The sequence below is a fragment of the Mauremys mutica genome, chromosome 10 (genome assembly GCF_020497125.1).
Source record: "Mauremys mutica isolate MM-2020 ecotype Southern chromosome 10, ASM2049712v1, whole genome shotgun sequence".
Taxonomy (NCBI): Eukaryota; Metazoa; Chordata; order Testudines; family Geoemydidae; genus Mauremys; species Mauremys mutica.
Window position 1 is genome coordinate 6507150 of NC_059081.1, and position 21052 is coordinate 6528201.

General features: G+C 41.3%; 1 protein-coding gene across 5 annotated transcripts in view; it reads right to left on the reverse strand.

The window, feature by feature from the left end:
• The window catches only part of CNTNAP5 (contactin associated protein family member 5), a 398232-nt gene that overhangs the window by 65720 nt on the left and 311460 nt on the right, over nucleotides 1-21052 (reverse strand). For all 5 annotated transcript variants that reach the window (XM_044978589.1, XM_044978588.1, XM_044978587.1 and 2 more), the window contains one exon: nucleotides 9369-9525. In XM_044978589.1, coding sequence (XP_044834524.1) covers nucleotides 9369-9525 — 157 coding nt within the window. The remainder of the gene's footprint in view (nucleotides 1-9368; nucleotides 9526-21052) is intronic.

Sequence of the window (21052 nt, forward strand, 5' to 3'; positions counted from 1 at the left end):
GTATTGTTGGCTCAGTTCCTCCCTCTGTCAAATGCAGACAATAATTCTTCCCTAACACACAGGGCTATTGAGAGGATAAATTCAGTAATATATGCTCTCATGTTTTGCTTACACGAGTGGCTTTAACCTGGAGGCTACAGCTACATCTTAAGAATGGATCTTAGTCGGAGACAAAGACTAAGGAAGTAAATGGACATGAGTAGCAATATACAGAGCTTCCCATGAGAGCTGCACCTAAACTGACAGTAAGCATGTCTCTGAAGGGCTAACTAGAATATGTTCCGATAACCAGAACTAGCAAGAGCATCTGCAAAACAACAACCTGGTGACCCCCAAGAGGTTGGCAGGTCCAAGGTGACAGGTGCTATGGTGAGCCTATGGAAAAATCTTTCAGGCATATGCAGAGCCCAGGGGTTTTTGAATGGAAGGAAGAGTGAACAGGGGAGAAAGGTGAGATGAGAGGTCAGAATTCCCTTGCCACTGAGGCAGATGGAAGCACTGTCCCTAAGGTGCGTAAAGAACAGTGTAAAAGTCCATAAAGGATCTTAAAAGCATGGCAGGTGATATTTGACTGGGTCCTGAAGCAAAAGGTGAACCACTGGAGATCTACAAGGATGGAGACAACATAAATAAATTATATCAATAGAGAGCAAAGAAATGGTCTTGCATTTTACACAATGCTGCACCTCAAAAATGCTCTCCCCTTTTGCATCAACTTACAGATTTTAACAACCAAACCTTCTCAGGCAATAAGCAGCAGATGTTAGCTACGTTACCTGGTACATTTCCAGGTTTATATTATCATTTCCTTTCCCATTGTTCATTCGGCTTTTTCATAGATCACAGATATTAAGGCTAAAAGGGACCATTGTGATCCTCTAGTCTGATGTACTTCACAGGCCACAGAACCTCACCAGTAATTCCTGTATCCAGCCCCTAACGTCTGTTTCATCTAGAGCATATCTTGTTGAAAGAGATTTAGCTTTGATTTAAAGACTTCAAGTGATGGAGAATTCACCACACCTTTAGGTAAATAGTTCCAGTGGTTAATTATCCTCCCTGATAAAAAATTGTTCCTTTCTAGCCTGAATTTGTCTAACTTCAGCTTCCAACTATTGAATTGCCTTACAATTTTTTCTCCTAGATTGAAAAGTCACTGACTACCAAGAATCTGTCTCCCATGGAGATACCAGTATACTGTAGTCAAGTCTCTCCCCCGTCCCTCCCAACATTTTTTTTTTACAGATGCATTCTCTGTGTCGCAGGTGACCAGCTGGGGACATGGTTAGAACAGTATCACTGGATCAAACTGGCTTACGCATCAGCTACTTGCTCTGAGATCCGCTTCTCCTGTTCTTCCACTAGTATCATTAAGTTAGTTCTGTATTCAGTAAATTTGTTGCCAAGTTAGCTCTCTGACTCCTGTTATCATGGTACCAACCCTACCTGTGGAACCTGTAAGTCAGGAGTGTGAGGGGCTCTCTCTAGAGTGACTTGCTGAAGTTAAAATACTAGAGTCCTTCTGATATGGCAAACTCAGAACTATACTCCAGTCCACCTGGCTACTGTAGAAGGGACTGCATATCATTCTTCAAGTAAGGTCTTGTCTACACTACAGTGTTAGGTTAATGCAAAGCAGCTTACATAGACCTAACCACGGAAGCATCTACACTTAAATTTTGCTCCTACCCATGTAACTGCCCAGCTATGACAACTTAATAACTGAAACTCCACGAGTGGCGTGGAGTCAAGGTCACTATAGTCACATCAACACAGTGTCAATGTAGATATTGTGTTGCTTATGTTGACTATTACTGGCATTCAGGAGCCATCCCACAGTGCCACACACTGATAGTACAATTAATAAAAGCATTCCTGGTGAGGACACGCACTACCGACACAAGCAAAGCATAGACATGCACAAACAACGTAATTACTGCAGCAGCTATATGCCAACATAAATTAAGTTGACTTCATTGTGCAGTGTAGACATGGCCTAATAAGACCAGAATTAACAGTTGGCTTAGATGTCTGGTTGGATATTACTTAAAATCAACATGCCTGCAAGTGCATATTCTTTTTCTACCAATCACTAGGTTCACTCCTCCCTTTATGACTTTTCTCTCACATTCTGTTTCTTTCTGTCTGCTCTGACGAACTATTACTTTAATCTGCAGTGAAGACCAGAGGTTAGGAGAGGAAAACAAAACAAAACAAAAAAAACCTCTGCCTGTTTCCCAAAAGGAAACTACAGTAGCACTGACTGGTCTCTGCTCCTGAGCTGCAGTAAGGAGTTTGATTTAACTAAAAGGAACAAGAACGGTTGTCTGATTTTTCCTTTTTTAAGCACCCATTTTATTTCATGCTAAGGCAAATTAAATGCATCTAGCACTGTCTCCCCCTTCCAGCATAATGTACAGCGGGCTAGCTTCACAGTTCAGATCCCAGCAGATTTAAGATTCAAATGCTCATTATGTACCAGGGGGTCAGTTTTCTAGCAGAGAACTGCAAAGACAATCTTCAATAAGCATGAAATTTCCTGTTTGGAAACTCTTTGCAGAGTTCAAGGGCCTCGAGTCCCCTTTTAGCCCATAAGCAGGCAATGTGCAATTTAGAATTGTACAAAATAGGAGCTGTGTTCCAATTTTCCAGTGGGCAAAACACAGTTTAATTGAATAAACCTCTAAATTTACCCTGTTTGCAGCAAAGAAACTAGGAGAAGAAACCCCCCGGTCTATGTAACGTGATGCAAATAGATTCTAAATTCACATTGTTTTCTCACTGTGCGCTGGCACGACCTGATAGCATGTTGGCACGGGAAACCCTACATAGTGTGCAGTCTCAAAACTTCACCAAAACGGCCTTTTGATGAAACACCTGCTGCTCACAATCTGGGTAATGGATGTCCGACCTAAACATTGCTTGGGGGATTTAAGGGACCGGCTCCTCAGGGAAGAGGACTCTCTTTATTCCCCTCAGTACAGTTTACCAAAGCATTCTTGATTATCATACAACTTGATAATTATCATACCCCTGATAATGGTGGCAATCACAAGCACTACATCTACATAGATTATTTTTCTCTTTAGAAAATAAAAATTATGGGAAAAAAAATGAATCAGGCAGTTCTTTCATTATGGGACATGGTAAGGAGGTCACAATGAGCATGTAACTTATTCCAGACACACACACAAATCAATATTTATACAGACAAAAATGTCTCTGAAATGCCTGAGAGGGTTAAAAGCATGACTGACTTTGAGAGCACATTGAGCGACTGATAATAGGACAGTTGGTACCAGCTGTCCCACAAAACATAATGTCTATTTCATTATTTCATGTCAGACTTGATTCAATAGCATTTTCCCCACTGTAAATCAGGAATAACACCATGAAGCCAATCAGGTTGCAGGGGTGAAAAACTGATATGAGTTCACAATCAAGCCCACAGTTTTTGTTTCAATTCCTACCAACACTGAGCAAGACAGAATTAAATACCAAGGCAAATAACTGTGAGACCATTAGAAAGAAGCCTGGACAGAGAAGGGGAGCACCTCATTTCCCCATGAAACTCTTTAGTCCTTCTTGGAAAATATGATGGATAAAATGTAAAGCTACAGCTTTCAAAATGTCCCTAACATATACTGATCCCAAGAACAGCCCTGACAGACAGATTGTAAACATGGGAATTCCCTGCTGAGCCATGATACTCTCTGTCAATTTGACTGGAAAGACTGAGTTCTCACCAATCTTCAGACACTCATGTTTCAGAATAAACAGATCTAGATTTTTTGGAGGCTTGTCAAACCTGGAAATTGCTCTCTAAATTTTCATTCACTCCCTCCCAATCTTGATGTAATCTAGTATTTTTATTCTTTCACCTAGTTATGAATGGACAACATTTTTCTCCATTCCTGAGAATTAAGAAATAGAGAAAAGGAACACAGAATAAGCTTATTCAACTCAATACTTCCTAATACTTCATAAACTTCCTTTCCTCCTTGCATATCTTTTCTAGAGTTTCCTGTGGGAATCTTCTCAATGTATTATGGCTGTGTGGATTATGATTGTGTCAAATATTCATCGATTCCAAGGCCAGAAAGGACCACTGTGATCATCTAATTTGACCTCCCCCCATATAGCACACAGACCTCAGAACTTCCACAAAATAATTCTCAGAGCTGATCTTTTAGAAAACACATCTTGATTTAAAAATTGTCAGTGATGGAGTATCCACCACGCCCCTTGGTAAATTGTTCCAGTGATTAATTACCACACTGTCAAAATTTTACACCTCATTTCAAGTCTAGCTTCAGCTTCCAACGAGTGGATCATGCATTTCCCTGATAGACTGAAGAGCCCATTATAAAATATTTGTTCCCCATGTAAATATTTATAGACCGTAAATCAAGTCCCCCCCTTAACCTTCTCTTTGTTAAGCTAAATAGACTTTAGCTTTTTGAGTCTATTGCTATAAAGCAGGTTTCTAATCCTTTAATTCTCAGAGCTCTTCTCTGAACCCTCTCCCATTTATCAACATCCTTCTTGGACTGTGGGCACCAGAACTGGACACAGTATTCCAGCAGAGGTCACACCAGTGACAAATGCAGAGGTAAAATAATCTCTCTACTCCTACTCAAGAGTCTACTGTTTTTGCATACCAAGATCACATTAGCTCTTTTGGCCACAGCATCACATTGGGAGCTCGTGTCCAGCTGATTCTTCACCACCTCAAATCTTTTTCAGATCACTGCTTCCCAGGATAGATTTCTCCCCTTCTATAAGTATGGCCTACATTCCTTTTCCTCTATGTATACATTCAGCCATATCAAAACCACATATTTTTTGCTTGTGCCCAGTTTACCAAGTGATCCACATCGCTCTGAATCAGTGACCTGTTCTCTTCCTTATTTGCCACTCCTCTAATTTTTGTTTCAACAGAAAACTTTATCAGTGGTCAAGTTGATTTTATGGTTTCTTCCAGATCATTTATAAAAAAAATTAAATAGTGTAAGGCTAAGAACTGATCCCTATGGAATCCTCTTGGAAAAAGACCCACTTGATGATAATTTTCCATTGACAATTATATTTTGACAACTATCAGTTAGCCAGTTTTTAATCCATTTATTGTGTGCCATGTTAATTTTATATCATTCTAGATTTTAAATCAAAATATCATGCATGCAGGACCAAGTCAAATGCCTGACAGAAATCTAAGTAAATGACATCAACACTATTACCTTTATCAATCAAATTTGTAATCTCATCAATAAAAGATATGAAGTTAATTTGACATGGTCCATTTTCCATAAACCCATTGATTTGCATTAATTGCATTACCCTCCTTTTAATTCTTCATTAATTGAGTCATAGAGCAGCCAGTCATCCCACTTACTCTTTTTAAGAATTGGTACATTAACTTTCTTCCAGTGTCCCAGAACTTCCCCAGTGCTCCAAGACTTATTGAAAACCAACCTTAATGGTCCAGCGAGCTCCTCGGCCACTATTCCATAATGTGATTTGGTGGTCTGTAGCAGACGCCAACTAATACCCCATTTTACGGTTTATCTGTTAGGACATTGAGCCATAAACATTCAAGATCATTTCTTGTGAGTTATCAGTGACATGGGAACAGGTAATGCCATTTTTTATATATAGAATGACACTGCTCCTCCCCTTTTGCCCGCTCAATCCTTCCTAAATAGGTGATAACCATTGATTTTAATATTCCAATAGTGCAAATCATCCCACCAGGTTCCACAAATACCAACTAGATTGAATTTATGCTCATAAATGAGCAATTCCAGTTCCTTTTGTTTGTTACCCATGCTCCTAGCATTGGTATATAGGCAATTCAAGAATTTCTTCTCTTCATGTCCTTTGGTTCCTTGAATAATTTTGTTCTCAACATCTCGATTTTGTGCTAACCCAGTGCTCATATCTTCCCTTTTTTTATTCTCCCTTTTTGTTATTAGTTTAACCCCCTCTAGCCCAGGGGTGGCCAACCTGTGGCTCCGGAGCCAAATGCAGCTCTTCAGAAGCTAATAGGCGGCTCCTTGTATAGGCACCGACTCCGGGGCTGGAGCTACAGGCGCCAACTTTCCAATGTGCCGGGGAGTGCTCACTGCTCAACCCCTGGCTCTGCCACAGGCCCTGCCCCCACTCCACACCTTCCTGCCCCCTCCTCTGCGACAGCAGTGCCCTCGCTCCTTCCCCCTCCCTCCCAGAGTTTCCTGCATGCCACAAAAGAGCTGATCCGGGGGTGTGGGGAGGGAGGGGGGGCACTGATTGGCAGGGCTGCCGGTGGGTGGGCGGCACGGGGAGCGGTGTGTGTGTGGGGGGGAGAAGCTGGTGTGGGGCTGCTGATGTATTACTGTGGCTCTTTGGCAATGTACATTGGTAAATTCTGGCTCCTTCTCAGGCTCAGGTTGGCCACCCCTGCTGTAGCCAGCCTGTCCCTGAGGAGAGTAGCCTCTACTTCAGTAGAATTAGGACCAATCCAAACTATACTGCCCTCTGTCCACAGGCGGTGGACGAATGTTCCACAAAACTAAAACTTTCCACCCTGCACCACTTACCTAGCCAGTTGTTCACTTCCACAATATTCTGCCTTCTGTCTTCCTTTACTTGTGAGGCAGGAAGGATCTCAGAGAAGATTGCTTGCATATTCTTTTTCTTCAGCATGTTTCTGAGTGCCCTGACATCATTTAGTATCTGTGAGATATCCTATGATACAGAATCATTAGTGCCAAAATGAACCAATGGATCCTTGCCCATTGACTTCATAAGCCTACCCAATCTTAGAGTGAAATCTTGTGTCTTGGCTCCAGGAAGGCAGCACACTGTCCTGCTGTCCACTTCTCCCTTGCAGAATGTTCTTTCAGTTCTTCTAGTATTGAATCTCCCATAAGGATTGTCTGTCTTCCTTGTATAGTTAGAGAACTCTTTGTGGGTAAGCTTGATTTTCTTACAGGTTGGGCTCAGCTGCCATCCACGGGTGTGTCCTGTACACATCTCTGTTTCCTTGGACCTGCTGGATCTAGAGAGGTATCTTTCAAAGTTTCCATGTTGAAGAACTCGTACCAACTTGAAACTACTAATTATGGAATTCCTCCCTGTCCTCTTCTTTCTGGTGGCCACAGTCTGACACAGCTTATCTGTCTCCAGCCATGTAGACTATCACCATAGCCTCTAATGGTTATGAACTGCCAGGACTCCTGTCTCTTTCTCTCTGATTCCTTGGTGGCCAGCTCCATTCTTCTCTGACCCTGGGATACTGGTGTTTTCTGAGTCTGGCTCTCTAGGAACTCCTCAGCTTCTCCAATTTCCAATAGCATCTCAAACTTGCCCCTCCAATCCAAGATTTTTTTCCTTCAGCACAGCCACCAACTTGCACATCATGAATATGGAATCCCATCCAGCATCAGGCCAAGAGAACATGGCACATCTGTTGCAGGTCAAGTTCCATCACTGGCCATCTTGATATCACAGGTAGTGCTGTACCTGTAAGGAAAGCCTCTTACACTCCCTCTCTCAGCTCCCCTGTTTGCGGCTCTTGCGTTTGCCTAGCAAATGACTTTTTCTACCAAGTCTTCCCTGTTCAGCTCAGCTCCCTAGGGAGCGATTGACCACTCAGAGACTTCAAACATCTGGGCTAATCAAAGCCCAAAGGACTAGAGCTGGGTGACCTTTAGCAAAGCACCCTGCTTACTGGGGCCAATAGCCTAGCTATGTAATCTGTACACAGAGAACAAACAGGAAAAAAAAAAACCACACTCAACCAAACAACCCACAGACAGACTAGACACACTACTCACTAAGTCTCACTACCTCCAAGCACAAAGTCTGCAGCTACTCTCTGATACTCCTCTGTTCGCAGCTGTTGAGTTCACCTAGCAAGTGACTTTTTATCCCAAGTCATCTCTCCTTCACTCAGCTTAGTCTTGTTATTAACTCTGTTATATTAGTAATTATAGCCTTATGTTATAGTGTACATTTTTGTGACACTAGTATTTGGAACGAGAAGACAGGATATTCATTTTATTTTACTAACGATCTTTAAGTGAAAACTTACCAGGACCGAGATTTTCAAAATCGACTAAGGACTCTGTGGTGCTCAATCTGAGACATCTAGGGGTCCAGATTTTCAAAGCGTGGGTGTGCCACTCTTTCTGAAAATCAGGCCCTTTTTAAGTGCTGCAAGTTGGGCACCCAAAAAGCGAGGTACTTGAAACAACTGGTCACGTTTGAATAGCTGGGTGTGTATCTTTATATTGCTAGCTCCATGCATTGTTTTATTGTGTCCCTTTATTTCTCCAAAATGAGGGTTTCCTAGAGGAAATTTAGATACTATTTTAAATACAATGACATGTTATGATATATGGTGTGTATTTTCTCTCCAACTTTTGTTGATGATCTATTAAGTGTGATAAATATTTTTCTAAAAATAAAGTAGAGCAACTCACATCTGTGGATTATCCCTCTTTTTTGGATTCATGTAAATTTTTTATTGTGTTTCAGATAAACGTCCTTGTACTTTCAACAAGCATGTCTGTCATTTCTAATCCTCGATAGAACAAATAGGAAATTAATTTGAAAATACCCAGACAGGCTCTCTGTCAGCAGCTAATAGTCTTTAACGTGAACAGAGGGTTAAAGGAAGAGTTTACATTCACATTTTTTTCCAGAATTAGGGAACATTCAGTGGACAGAGATTCAGTAAATCAAAGACTCAAGTTTACATAGGGTTTTGAATATACACTTACAGGAGGGTTTATACCTATAAGACCTAATCCAAAGTGCACGGAAAGCAAGGGAGTCTTTCCACCATCTTCATTTGGCTTTGGATCAGGCATAGAAGATCCAGGCACATATAGAAATTTAAATTATTGGCTTACAAACCCTTCTGGTAGGATATACTTCCTCTGCTCCTACCTTCACCTAAAAAATATTGTCTGAGGCCCAAACTCTCCCCTCAGTGGCACTGAGGAGTCTAAATTCCTGATATCTTTATTCAGGCAATCCTCTAACTGAAGTCAATGGAAATTTTGATCAAGTAAAAAATGTCATGATTTAGCCCACAGACTGCAACACAGCTTCCCAGGTGTAACTGAAAGCAGAATTTTGCCCAACATGCTATTCACACTGGAAGACTGTGTCCGGTAGAAGGCTTGTCTTTGTTTGAATGAAAAGCTGTGCTTTCAATAAGAACAAATTCTGTGCTGACTCACTCCCCATTTACTCGCACTGAAACAAATCAGGTTTTGCCTGGTATAAATTAGCACAGGATTCAGCTCCCCCATCATTCCTTACTATCCCACCCGCATCTTTCCACACATACGATATATCAAAATTCTTAGCATCATTACCATTCTTCTTTATCGGCATCACAGTTGCAGAAATATCTCATATCCAGACAACTTTCTTCCAGTCCACAGGCACATTGCTGAACTCCAGGAAGAGATCCTCCCCAGTAAGGATGCTTTTCATTGGCACGGCCAACCCACCAAACATATGGCATTCCATCTGGGTGAGAGGAAGGGAAAAGATGACAGACCTGTGATGAGCACATTGCACTGTAAGTAAATGTGTTAAAGTGAAGCTGAGCACCATAAACAGTACACTAAGAGTGTGTCTACACAGCAAAAACTGTGCAAAGACTATCTTATTGGAGCTAGCTTAAATCTGGCTAGTGTAGGAAACAGCAGCAGTGAAGGCGGCATAGCACAAGCTAGCAACCCAAGGGTGTACTCAGAGTTCATGGCAAACTTGTACTATCCACACGCTGTCCTCTCTGTTATCATTACCCACACTAACTGGTTAAAACTAGCTCGGGTAGGCTAAACCATGCACAACTTTTATTGTGTAGACATACTCTTAGATTCAAACATCACAAGAGGCAATTGCTAGACAAGTAGGTGTGACTATTTCATCCTGTGGAGCACCTGGTAAGATAACAATAATCATATGGGCTAGACCTGTGCCTTTTAGTTGCTTGTGTTCCTTTTCGGTCTGGTCTAGTGGGTACTGAGCAGAGAGAGAGGAAAGGCCATTTTAAGATCATGCGTATAGCTTGGAGAGAAAGACGGAGGGGCTACCTAGCTAGCTAGCTTGTGTTCTCCTTCCAATTTTATCTCAGAAGTTGGGGATGTTCCATTTGCAAATAACCCCTACAAGTGCTTCCCTTGCTTTTAGATCCGCTACTGTGATAGAGTAATATAGTTCTTGGCATCAGAGTTTGATCTATTCACTGGAGGAGACAGGAAATGATTCCCCAACCCTGTACAGGATTATAAAACTGTATTGAAGCACTAGGTACTCACTACCACCAATATCAATCATCTTCTCCAGTATATGGCAAATCCTCCTTTTAGGCTGCCATTTTTCTCTATGAATCATAAATAATATTATTGTTACTCAAGGGGCCTCCTGGTTTGCAAGTCTCCAAGAATTGGACTCAACCTGACATTCAAGGTAACAGCAAAATTCCCATTGACTGTGAAACAGGAGCAGGACCAGACTTTTTATTAGCTATGCTCTGAGGGAGAAATTCACCATACAAGGACCCATGGAACACCGCAAAAGATCTTCTATGCTGAAGTGAATTTCACCCTATGCGATTATTGTTTACCCATGGGAGCTCTAAATGCTGTGTGCTCTAAATATAACCAAGATTATTTACATTTTAAATGCATAATATGTTATACAGTACATCAAATATTAGGCATTAATCAACAGAGGCAGTAACCATATTACAGACATCCTGAAATCAATGGATTAATAATTTCCTAAGATTAACTTTGTCTTCCCGGACAGTCAATTTATCAAACTTCGTAATCCCTAAATCAAGGCATTTAATCTGTGACAAAAAAGGTAGATGCATCAATTTTGCTAAATTTTGCTCCAGGCCTTTTGATCTTAGAAGCTTAGGAAAAATAAACAAAACTGCAATAACAACATGGAACAATATCAGTCTATTCATCTCTTTCACTGAAAATATTAGCAAGGACTGTTCCTAATTATGCAAGGCAGGAAACTCAAGAATGTGAAATATGATGAAAGTTAATAATGAGCATTTGGGCCTAGTTAAATTGAGTTTAAGATGAATTCAGCACAGTTGAACTCCTACTTCTTTTCTCTTTAACCTTAGAATAGTGTAATGTAAATACTTGGAGAAAAATATAAAACTAACAAAACAACACTGTTCTCATGACACCAGCAATTAGGACCGTGGACTTTGACCAATGCCCACTGGTGCTCATTATAGAAAAGAAAGTGCAAGATCGTTTATGGATGCATCCTGCTAAAATGTGTTTACACAATTTAGGTCTTACCATATATTATCATCAACATGCTTCATTTTGTATCTTGGATTTTTGTTGTTGTTGCTTTTCAGCAAGAATCTAGAGAATAACTAAACTATGTTACAAAAGTGAATCATTATGAAACAGGTCCACAATCACTGTACTGGGCAATTACTTGATAAACCTTGTAACAAGAATGCTTGCTGAGTAAAAGGATAATTTGACTGGCAACTGAAACAGACATTATATAGAAATACTTCATCTAATTAAAAAAAATTGCTCAGTCTGGGAAAAAATATATTTAAATAAACTAAAACCTCGGCGCTAACAGCAAATAATAGTGTGCATTAATCAAAATCAATCTGGGTTTTATTGCTTGCTTGCCAGAGTCGTTAAACTGAAGAACAACATACTGATAAAGAGCCATCCATGAGTAGTAAGACTGAATACTTATTATGTTTTCTTCATGTTCTACTATATGTATTTTATTGAACTAAACCAACCAACCAACAAACAAAATTATGATCTAGACTCTCAAAGTGTTAGCAGCACCATAGCTTGAGTAATTTAAAACTAGACTAAATAAAGTGTTTACTGTATGGAATAGTCTTGCATTGGCAGGGGAATGGACTATATGAGCTAATATATCTTTTCTAGGTTTCTCTTTATAATGCCCAATTCTGCCACCCTTTCTCAAGATCAGCAGCGTCTTACTTCCTGCGTAGTCCCACGGAAACCAATTGCAATACCAGGGAAAATTAGACCCATTCAATTCTAGGCCCTGATTCAGCAGAACACTTTAGCTTGTGCTTAATTTTAAACATGTGAGTAATCATCTCAGCAACGTACTTAAACACGAGCTTAAACTCCATTCAAGTGTTTTACTGAATCGGGGTCCTAGACACTCCAGGAATACAAATAATTAGTAATAATAATGAGATGTCTCTCTGATCTTAGTTACATCAGTTTCATGCCATTCCACAGCACCCTTATTCAGAGCTTATGTAGTTACAGTGGTGTAGATCTGGAGTAAATAGTGCAACTGAGATCAGAAATTGGCCAGCAGCTGTCAAGCTTCATTCTTCAATGTCAATAGCAATAGATTGTCATTTGTTACATAGTCTTCACTTCTTCACTATTCATTGTATAACAAAGCCGTCTCCCAAATGAACTAAATCCCTCTCTACTGTAAAACCTTTGCGGTCAATGGGGTTATCCCAGGGATGATTTTGGTCCCACAGGCCAATGAGGACCTTATTGAGTTGGAAAGCCATTTTAAATTTCCCTGAATAAACAACCACTCATTGTAAGGTATTGTCATTCAATGCTTCAGTTATTTATTTTGTCCAACATAGAGGACAAAAGCTTATTGTACAAATAAACGCATTCCATTCAATACATTTTCCCTCTAGTCATAACAGACGAAAAATTAACTCATAATGGACCATTAGGGTTTTTCTTATAGGCAATGCTAGTGCTCTGAAGGGGAAACAGAGCAACTGGAGAGAGGCAATAAATGTTAAATACAACAACCCAAAACACAGATAGAAGAGTTGGAGATTTAATTTCCTCCAAGATATTTGTTCACAAGCTGCGTAAGCCCCCTTTTTGTGTGGTTAAACAAATCCTCTAGAAGACAAAGATATTACATTCCCAGCGAAGCACTGGCAGTAACAATAATATTGTGTGTTTTTACTGTGCAGGAGCCTCAACAAACAGCTGTCTGATTTACGCTACTATTTTTACCCTCACCGGCAAACATTCTTACAAAGCAAAGCATTGTGTACTTGAACGCCAAAAATGAATTTAAATCAAAAGGTGGCACTGAATAAAAGAATTGATTTTAGAGGCTGTTGTATAATAAGCCAAATGCTCGCTTGTTATGGGTTCAGACACACCCACCCTATGCACAAATGTAAGACAAAATCTTGCACAGTAGTGGAATTCAGTGATGTGAGGCTCAGGCCTGTTTCTTCCCGCCAGGCACTGAACATGATTCACTCACACTGCACACCCACACTGCGGCAGCTGCACCACACCTGGTAGCACCTAGCCTGTGCTGCTTAAGAAGATCACTCAAAGGATGTCTACTGTATTCTCCATATCAAATCTATTTTACCGCAAGCCTATATAGAAAAGATCCCATTGTATTGCAGTCTGGAGGGTGCAGGCCAAACGTATGTTTACACTGCAATTAGATATCCATGGCTGGTCCGTGCCAGCTGACTTGGGTTAAGGAGCTGTTTCACTTTGGTGTAGATGTCCATGCTCAGGCTGGGACCCTCCCCCTGAGCCTTGCGAGCCTGAGTCCAGGGCTGGCTCCAGCTTTTTTGCCACCCCAAGCGGCGAAGGAAAAAAAAATAAGCTGATTGGCGGCGCTTCGGCAGGAGCTCAATCGCGCCGCTTCATTCTTTGGCAGCCGGTCCTTTGCTCAGAGGAAGAGAGGGACTGAGGGACCAACCGCCAAATTACTGCCAAAAACCAGGACGTGCCGCCCCTTTCCGTTGGCCACCCCAAGCACCTGCTTCCTTCGCTGGTGCCTGGAGCTGCCCCTGCCTGAGTCAGCTGCTAAGGCCAGTTTTGGGATATGTCTACACTGCAATTAAAAATCCCTGAGGCCAGTAGGGGCAATCCAGCAATGGAGAAGTGCTTCACGGTAATTCTCTCTAAACGTAAATGGCAGGAGGTTGAAGGCATAGAAAGAAGGTGAATTAACTGTTACCCAAAATCCACATGTAGGGGGCACTTATGGAATGTAATGTCCCATGCCCTACAGACAGTTGATGGGAAAGTTTTTTGTCCTCTTAAAACCCATGTAGTTCTCCGCTCTCCTCAGTTTACTCAATACTTGGCCTAAGGACCAGTACATAGCCAGATGTGCATGTGAGATATTTTTAAAACCAATTTTTATGGGGTTTGGAGTGAATGTTCAGGCATTTTCAGTGAGAGAGTTCCAAACATTTGTCTGTCCAATTTGTGAGTGCACAGAAACCAAATGTGCAAACGGGCACACAAACTGATGTTTGCTCACTCAATTGCCTTTCGGGAGTTGTACTAGTGGAATTTTCTTTTCCTGGCCCATTGAGTTTTTAGGCCTTTCTGTGATTTTAAATGATACAAACATTTCTCTTGTAAATACACTTACTGCATGCAGTCATTCAGAGGGCTAGTTTCCAAACAGTGGTGTTTCACAAGGCTTTAGGATGAAATTATTACATGGAAATAAATCCAGAGTGACTCTGTGGAGCATTGGAACTGAGAGCAGAAACTTACCATTAGCGTTTAGGGTTGCATTTCTCGAGTTAAACAGGAGCCATATACCTATAACAATATTATAGTTAGAGTATTTGTCAAGATCTGTTTGCATCATTTCTCAGGGAGCCTTTTGTTGCTATTAAAGCAGAGGCTAATGATGGAAATGTAATGAGATAAATTGGATCCTACATTAAGCTTCTATGCTGTTCAAACCTATTTTCTGACTTCAATGATCGTACACCACTAACACAGGCAGGCTTCTAGGATTTCTGAGTCAATAGGAACAAGTCAATTAAAGGTCTTTTCCACAGACGTAGAAAGTTAATGTATTGTTAGCTGTCTGTTGAAATACTGGGACCATGTTACACTAAAATAATTTTGTTCAGGCATTTTCATGGTTCATCGTTTTCTTACAAAGAATCAAACCATGGTAAAGAGGCAACTAACTGAATTCAATATAATGGTTTTATTTTTTCATACAACACAATGACCCCAAACAGGCAGAATATCTTAAATTTGCTATTTTCCCTTACTTAAATAGAAAGATCCACATATGAAAAGAGACACTGCAAATTGAAAAAAAAAAAGATCTCATTATTGGAGAAAGCAATCAAAGGTAATTCTGAACTAGAATACAGAGAGAACCATCTAAAACATATGTTTGTACTAACCATTTTAACACACAATATCCATATCTACAAATGGCTCACTTGACACCCCAAATGTTACATAGAACGGAAGCACTGAAACAGACAGATATTGACACTAAGACAGTTGATATTTAAAATATACAACCATGGTAATCCCAACTCTGTTGTAGCTCAGGGAAACCTGGGTGCCGAAGAAGGTTGAAAGTGGCAGATTGATGTTTCTGATTGTCATTTTTATCAGCTGATACATATTAAGTGGAAGAACAAGATCAGCAATGAGGATAATATTTGTAGCTGAACCTAGCAACTGTCTCCATCAGCGCTGGTTTGCTCTTGGCTGCTTTCCTGCTATTTACAGATTATTAGGATGGAAGAGACACAAATTACAAAGTGTGTTTGCCAAGGAATGCTGCTGTATGGCTGGTAATCACATGATTGCAAAAGTTTCAGTGACCTAACAAGATTGCCAATGATGGGCATAGAATGAATGTCCAACCAGACTCTCTTAAGGACCTGGCTAGAGATCAACTCAGGTGGTGCTTGATCTGTGAGGAGGCCACATATCTTTAGGATTTGCCTTGCTTATGATTTTTAAACATATGTGATAGAAATGCCCTAGAGTCCAGAGGCCAAATTCTGTTCTTAGTTAAAACAGTGTTACAGAGCTGCTCAAAAAGCACAAAACAACTTTACAAATAGTTTTGAAATTTCAAAGTTTGTTCAGTTTCACAAAGTTTGGTGTGGACCAATTTTCCATTTTTTTGCTAAATTTTCCATGATATTTCTCTACCTAACTTTTTTTTTTTCGGTTATATATAAAGTTGTTGAAATTTCTCATTTATCAAAAACCTCACTTTTAGGAAGCAAACTATAGATGTTTGGTAAATGAAGAAAAAATAAAACAATTTTAGTAAAAATTACAGCAAAAATTGGGAAAATGTAACAGAAAACAAATTTAATTCTAATAAACAAAGCAGCTAATCCATCCAGCTGGTTTTCCTTTATACTATGCTGTTTTCACATGAAACATGCTTTAATGCTTGTTTCTTTCATTTCCCCCCCCAACATACTAGTAGTGATTGTCCTTTGGTCACTCACTTGTTTTAAAATCTTTCATTGTGCTCCTTCACAGCAGTTGGACAATTATGTTCCATTGTCTCTTTATATGTCTCAACCTACTGTTGCCATCAGTTACTCGAGTAGCTCAAATGACAGAGGTCTGTGTGATGGAACAATGGGTTCCATCCCTGCTGATGACCCACTATGCGTGTGTCAATATGATATAACATGGATAGAATTTGTGTGTTTTCAGTTTGATATTTAACAAGGAATATCTCTCTCTCTCTCTCTCTCTCTCTCTCACACACACACACACACACACACACACACACGCAGAGAACACTAAGGTTGCAAAATCATGCACTTTGTCAGGTTTGACAAAGCCCTGGCTGGGATGATTTAGTTGGGGATTGGTCCTGCTTTGAGCAGGGGACTGGACTAGATGACCTCCTGATATTCCAACCCTGATATTGTATGATTCCAAAATTGCACAGTAACCTTAATTCTGGAATTTTCTAGCTTCTAATGCCCATCTGCCCCTTGTATGCATATGTCACGATATGGTCTTTAATTACAAGATCACATTGGATTTTTCCACAGGTTCCCTTCCTCACCAAGTGCATAGGATGGATCTGTTTTGGGGATGAACCGTGGCTGTAGAGTGAAGAAGGCTGTTTACAGAACTCCTGCCTTTTGTGTTGCAGATGGTGGGAGGTGTGAAACCTTGACAGCAAGGTTTCAAAGATTCATAGATTCTAAGGCCAGAAGGGACCAATGAAATCTACCTCTGGTATGATGTGGGCCATGAAACTTCCTCAAAATAATTCTTAGAGCATATTTTTTAGAAAAACATCCAATCTTGATTTAAATTATTCCAATGGTTAATTACTCTCGCCGATAAAAAAATTATGCCTTATTTCCAGTCTGAACACTGGATCAGGTTATAACATTCTCTGTTAGCCTGAAGAACCCATTATCAAGTATTTGTTCCCCAGGTAGGTACTTTTAGACTGTGATCTGGTTACCCCTTAGCCTTCCCCTTGTTAAATTAAATAGATCTTTTCTAATCCTTTTATCATTCTTGAGGCTCTTCTCTGAACCCTCTCCAATTTACCAACATCCTTCTTGAATTGTGGGCATCAGAACTGGACACCGTGTTATAGCAGCAGTCATACCGGTGCCAAATACAGGGCTAAAATAACCTCTCTGCTCCTACTCGCGATTCCCCTGTTTGTGTGTTCCAGGATCTTGTTGGCTCTTTTGGCCATTGTGTTACACTGGGACTCTTGTTCCGCTGATTATTCATCACAACCCCTAAAATCTCTTTTCAGAGTCAGTACTTCCTAGGATAGAGTCCTCCATTCTAGGTGTGGCCAACATTCTTTGTTCCCGGATGTATACATTTACATTAAGTTACATTAAAACACATATTGTTTGCTTACACTCAGTTTACCAAGTGATCTAGGTCACTCTGTATCGGTGACCTATCCTCTTCATTATTTACCATTCCCCCCCATTTTTACACCATCTGCAAATTTTATCAGTGATGATTTTGTGTGTTCTTCCAGATCTTGATAAAGATGTTAAATAGCGTAAGCCTGAGAATTGATCCATGGAAGACCCACCTGGAAACAGACTTACTTAATGAAGATTCCCTGTTTACAGTTACATTTTGAGACCTATCAGTTAGCCAGTTTTTTATTAATCCAATATGTGCCATATTAATTTTATATTGTTCTAGTTTTTTAAAATCAAAATATTGTGTGTTACCAAGTCAATTGCCTTAAAGAAGTCTAAGTGTATTATGCCAACATTATTGCCTTTATCAACCCAATTTGTAATCTCATCCAAAATATAACCAGTTAGTTTAACAGGCTCTATCTTCCATAAAACCAGAGTGATTTGTATTAATTACATTACCCTCCTTTAGCTGCCTATTTTGTTCTGTACAAGGTCTGACTAATATATGTTCTGCATTGCTCAAGTAATATATAAACAACAGCTACTGAAGGTATAATTTGAGTAGGACAAGAACAGTCACATTCCTATTCTTGCCATGGGATCGTGGATGACCACAAGTGATTAGAATCTTTTTGTTTATACCTCATAGTAATTCTAGTGCATTGTTTTGGAGGGAAGACTGACACTTTCTTAAACATCAACACTTCCTGCAGCACCAGGGCTTTCTCTGGAGCTCTTCTATCCAACTAATGATCCAGCTTAAACCTTTGAACAATAGGATTTTGAAAGCAAATGGCAGCCTTACTAGATTTTAATTCTGAACTGAAAGAAATGTATACTAGTGATTAGCACTCCTCTAGCAGAGATAGCACCTGAGGGCATTCCTTGATGGTCTCCCACTGTTCTGCTTTGGTTTCTGAGACCACAGCTTGAGATGGTCTAGCTGCTCCATTGTTTGGAACATTTAATACTGAACTGGGCAAAGCACTGGAGAATGTACAGTGAGAACCAATTCTACACTAGCTCTTTGGGAGAGATGACATGATCTAATAATAGGCCTTCTTTCTGCTCCTACTCTGAGAAGCAACTAGGTAAAAATGGAACTATTTTACTCAACAGATCTGCTCCTTGTGTGTATTTGCAATCCTATCTTCTGATAGTTAATGAAAAAAAGTATGGTTTTACTCCCTTTTCTTCCTGCTACCCCTGCAGAGCCAACACAGAACTGGAAGAGGGAACGGGAGTTTCTTCTGGCTTGGGCATTGCAGGAAGACTATTAACTCTATTCTAGTGTATTCTCGAAGACAATGTCTTCTGCACAGGGGTAACTGAGGGTGGAATGTGGCATGGACAGTCTTTATTATTAATGTTGGTTTATGAGCCAGCAAGAACATACCTTGACTTTCAGTTCCCAGGTTGATTTTGCTAGGCTGGCAGTTGGAAAACAACATCTATTTACTGAGCAAATTTGCCCCAGAAATCATTGAGACAATGTCATTTCTACAGAGTCTCTCTTCAGAATAAAACCACACTTTAGTTTCTATAAATGGATTATAATAACCAGCAACTCTCATGGCAATGATTAGATTTCAAATGGGGCAAAGATATCCTGTATAAATGTGCTGTATTGCTGAACCGGTATAAGAAGAATAAATACACACATTAATGGCAGTACATAAATTACATATATAAATGAGACAAGGTGGGTGACCGACACAGCTACAACAACACTGCAAACTGCACATACAAAATACATTTGAACCTGGTGTGAAAGTGATGCAGATGACAGATTTCATCAGGGTCAGAGTGGACTAATATATTTTAAGCAGAAATCTCCCAGTGAAATAAACATGTTCTGCAGGACCCTTTGGGAAACAAGATGTGGCAATGGAATGTCACCAAATAGATTAAGTGGTGAAAGAGATCAGCTTTCAGTTTGAGGGAAATCTGTTATTTTGCTTCATAAAACGTCACAAACTATAATTAGATCTAAAAATCCATTTTAGTTATGTATTTGGATTTATTCAAAACATTTAAAAAAGTGCCAATCTGGGACTACAAATGCCTTTGTTACAGCCACAAGTCTAGCATTGCAGACGAAAATCAATGGCCTCTCTGAAACAAAGAAGGGAATTGAGGGTCACTCCAGGCCCATATCCCAATCCTCAGTGCTCAGCTAATACTTCCCAACCCAAAAGCCAGGGGAAATAAATGAGCTTTGCAGCATGCACAGAAGGTGAACACATTTGAACCATTTTGCAACAAGGGTGGGAGAGTGAATTCCAAATTTCAGGGGACCTTGCAGAGAATGCCCTAAACTCTGGAATTCACTCCCCCTACTTGGTCTGGTTTTGACCACCACTGTCCTGGAGGCTGATTAGCTCATAATTAGGATCATTCCATAAGGCAAGGTTACGACTGCCGACCGACTACCTGGGGTATTGAGGGATGGCACCAGGGCCAGCTCCAGGCACCAGCATTCCAAGCTGGTGCTTGGGGCAGCAATCTGCCAGGGGCGGCAGTCCCTGTGTTTTTGCCCCCAAGCAGCTCGCCGAATTGCCGCTGTGGACAGCAGGGGCGTCCGTGTGCCGTTAGGAATCTCAGGGCCGGCTCCAGACCCCAGCGCGCCAAGCGCGCACTTGGGGCGGCATGCCGGGGGTGGGGGCGCTCTGCCTGTCACCGGGAGGGCGGCAGGCGGCTCCGATGGACCTCCCGCAGGTGTGCCTGCGGAGGGTCCGCTGGTCCCGCGGCTCCGGTGGACCTCCCGCAGGCATGCCTGTGGATGCTCCTCTGGAGCCGCAGGACCAGCGGACCCTCCGCAGGCACGTCTGCAGGAGGTCCACCGGAGCCGCAGGACCGGCAACCGCCAGAGCGCCCCCCGCGGCGTGCCGCCGTGCTTGGGGCGGCGAAATTGCTAGAGCCGCCCCTGGTTAGGATGGCGGGCACGTTTCCGCGGCGGCGGCGGCAATTCGGCAGCAGCTTCTATGTTTAGCTGTCAGCTAAACATAGAAGCTGCCACTGAATTGCCGCCTCCGGAGAAACGCGCCTGCCGCCCTAAGGGTGCACGGACTGCCCCCGCCATCCGCGGCAGCAATTCGGTGCGCTGCTTGGGGCGGCGAAAACTGTAGAGCACATAGCTCCAGCAAGAGCTTTGGAAGGGTGTACGGATCCGGCATGCACAATGCATCTGGGATTGCCAGGGAGAGAGAGGTGCACAGGCTAGGCTAACTGCTGCTATAACGCTGAAGGGGTAGGTGAGTTGTGTGCTCTCCCATACGAAGACCTGGCCTCTTCCTGCCTTACCTGTGCCATCTGGAGAGGCTA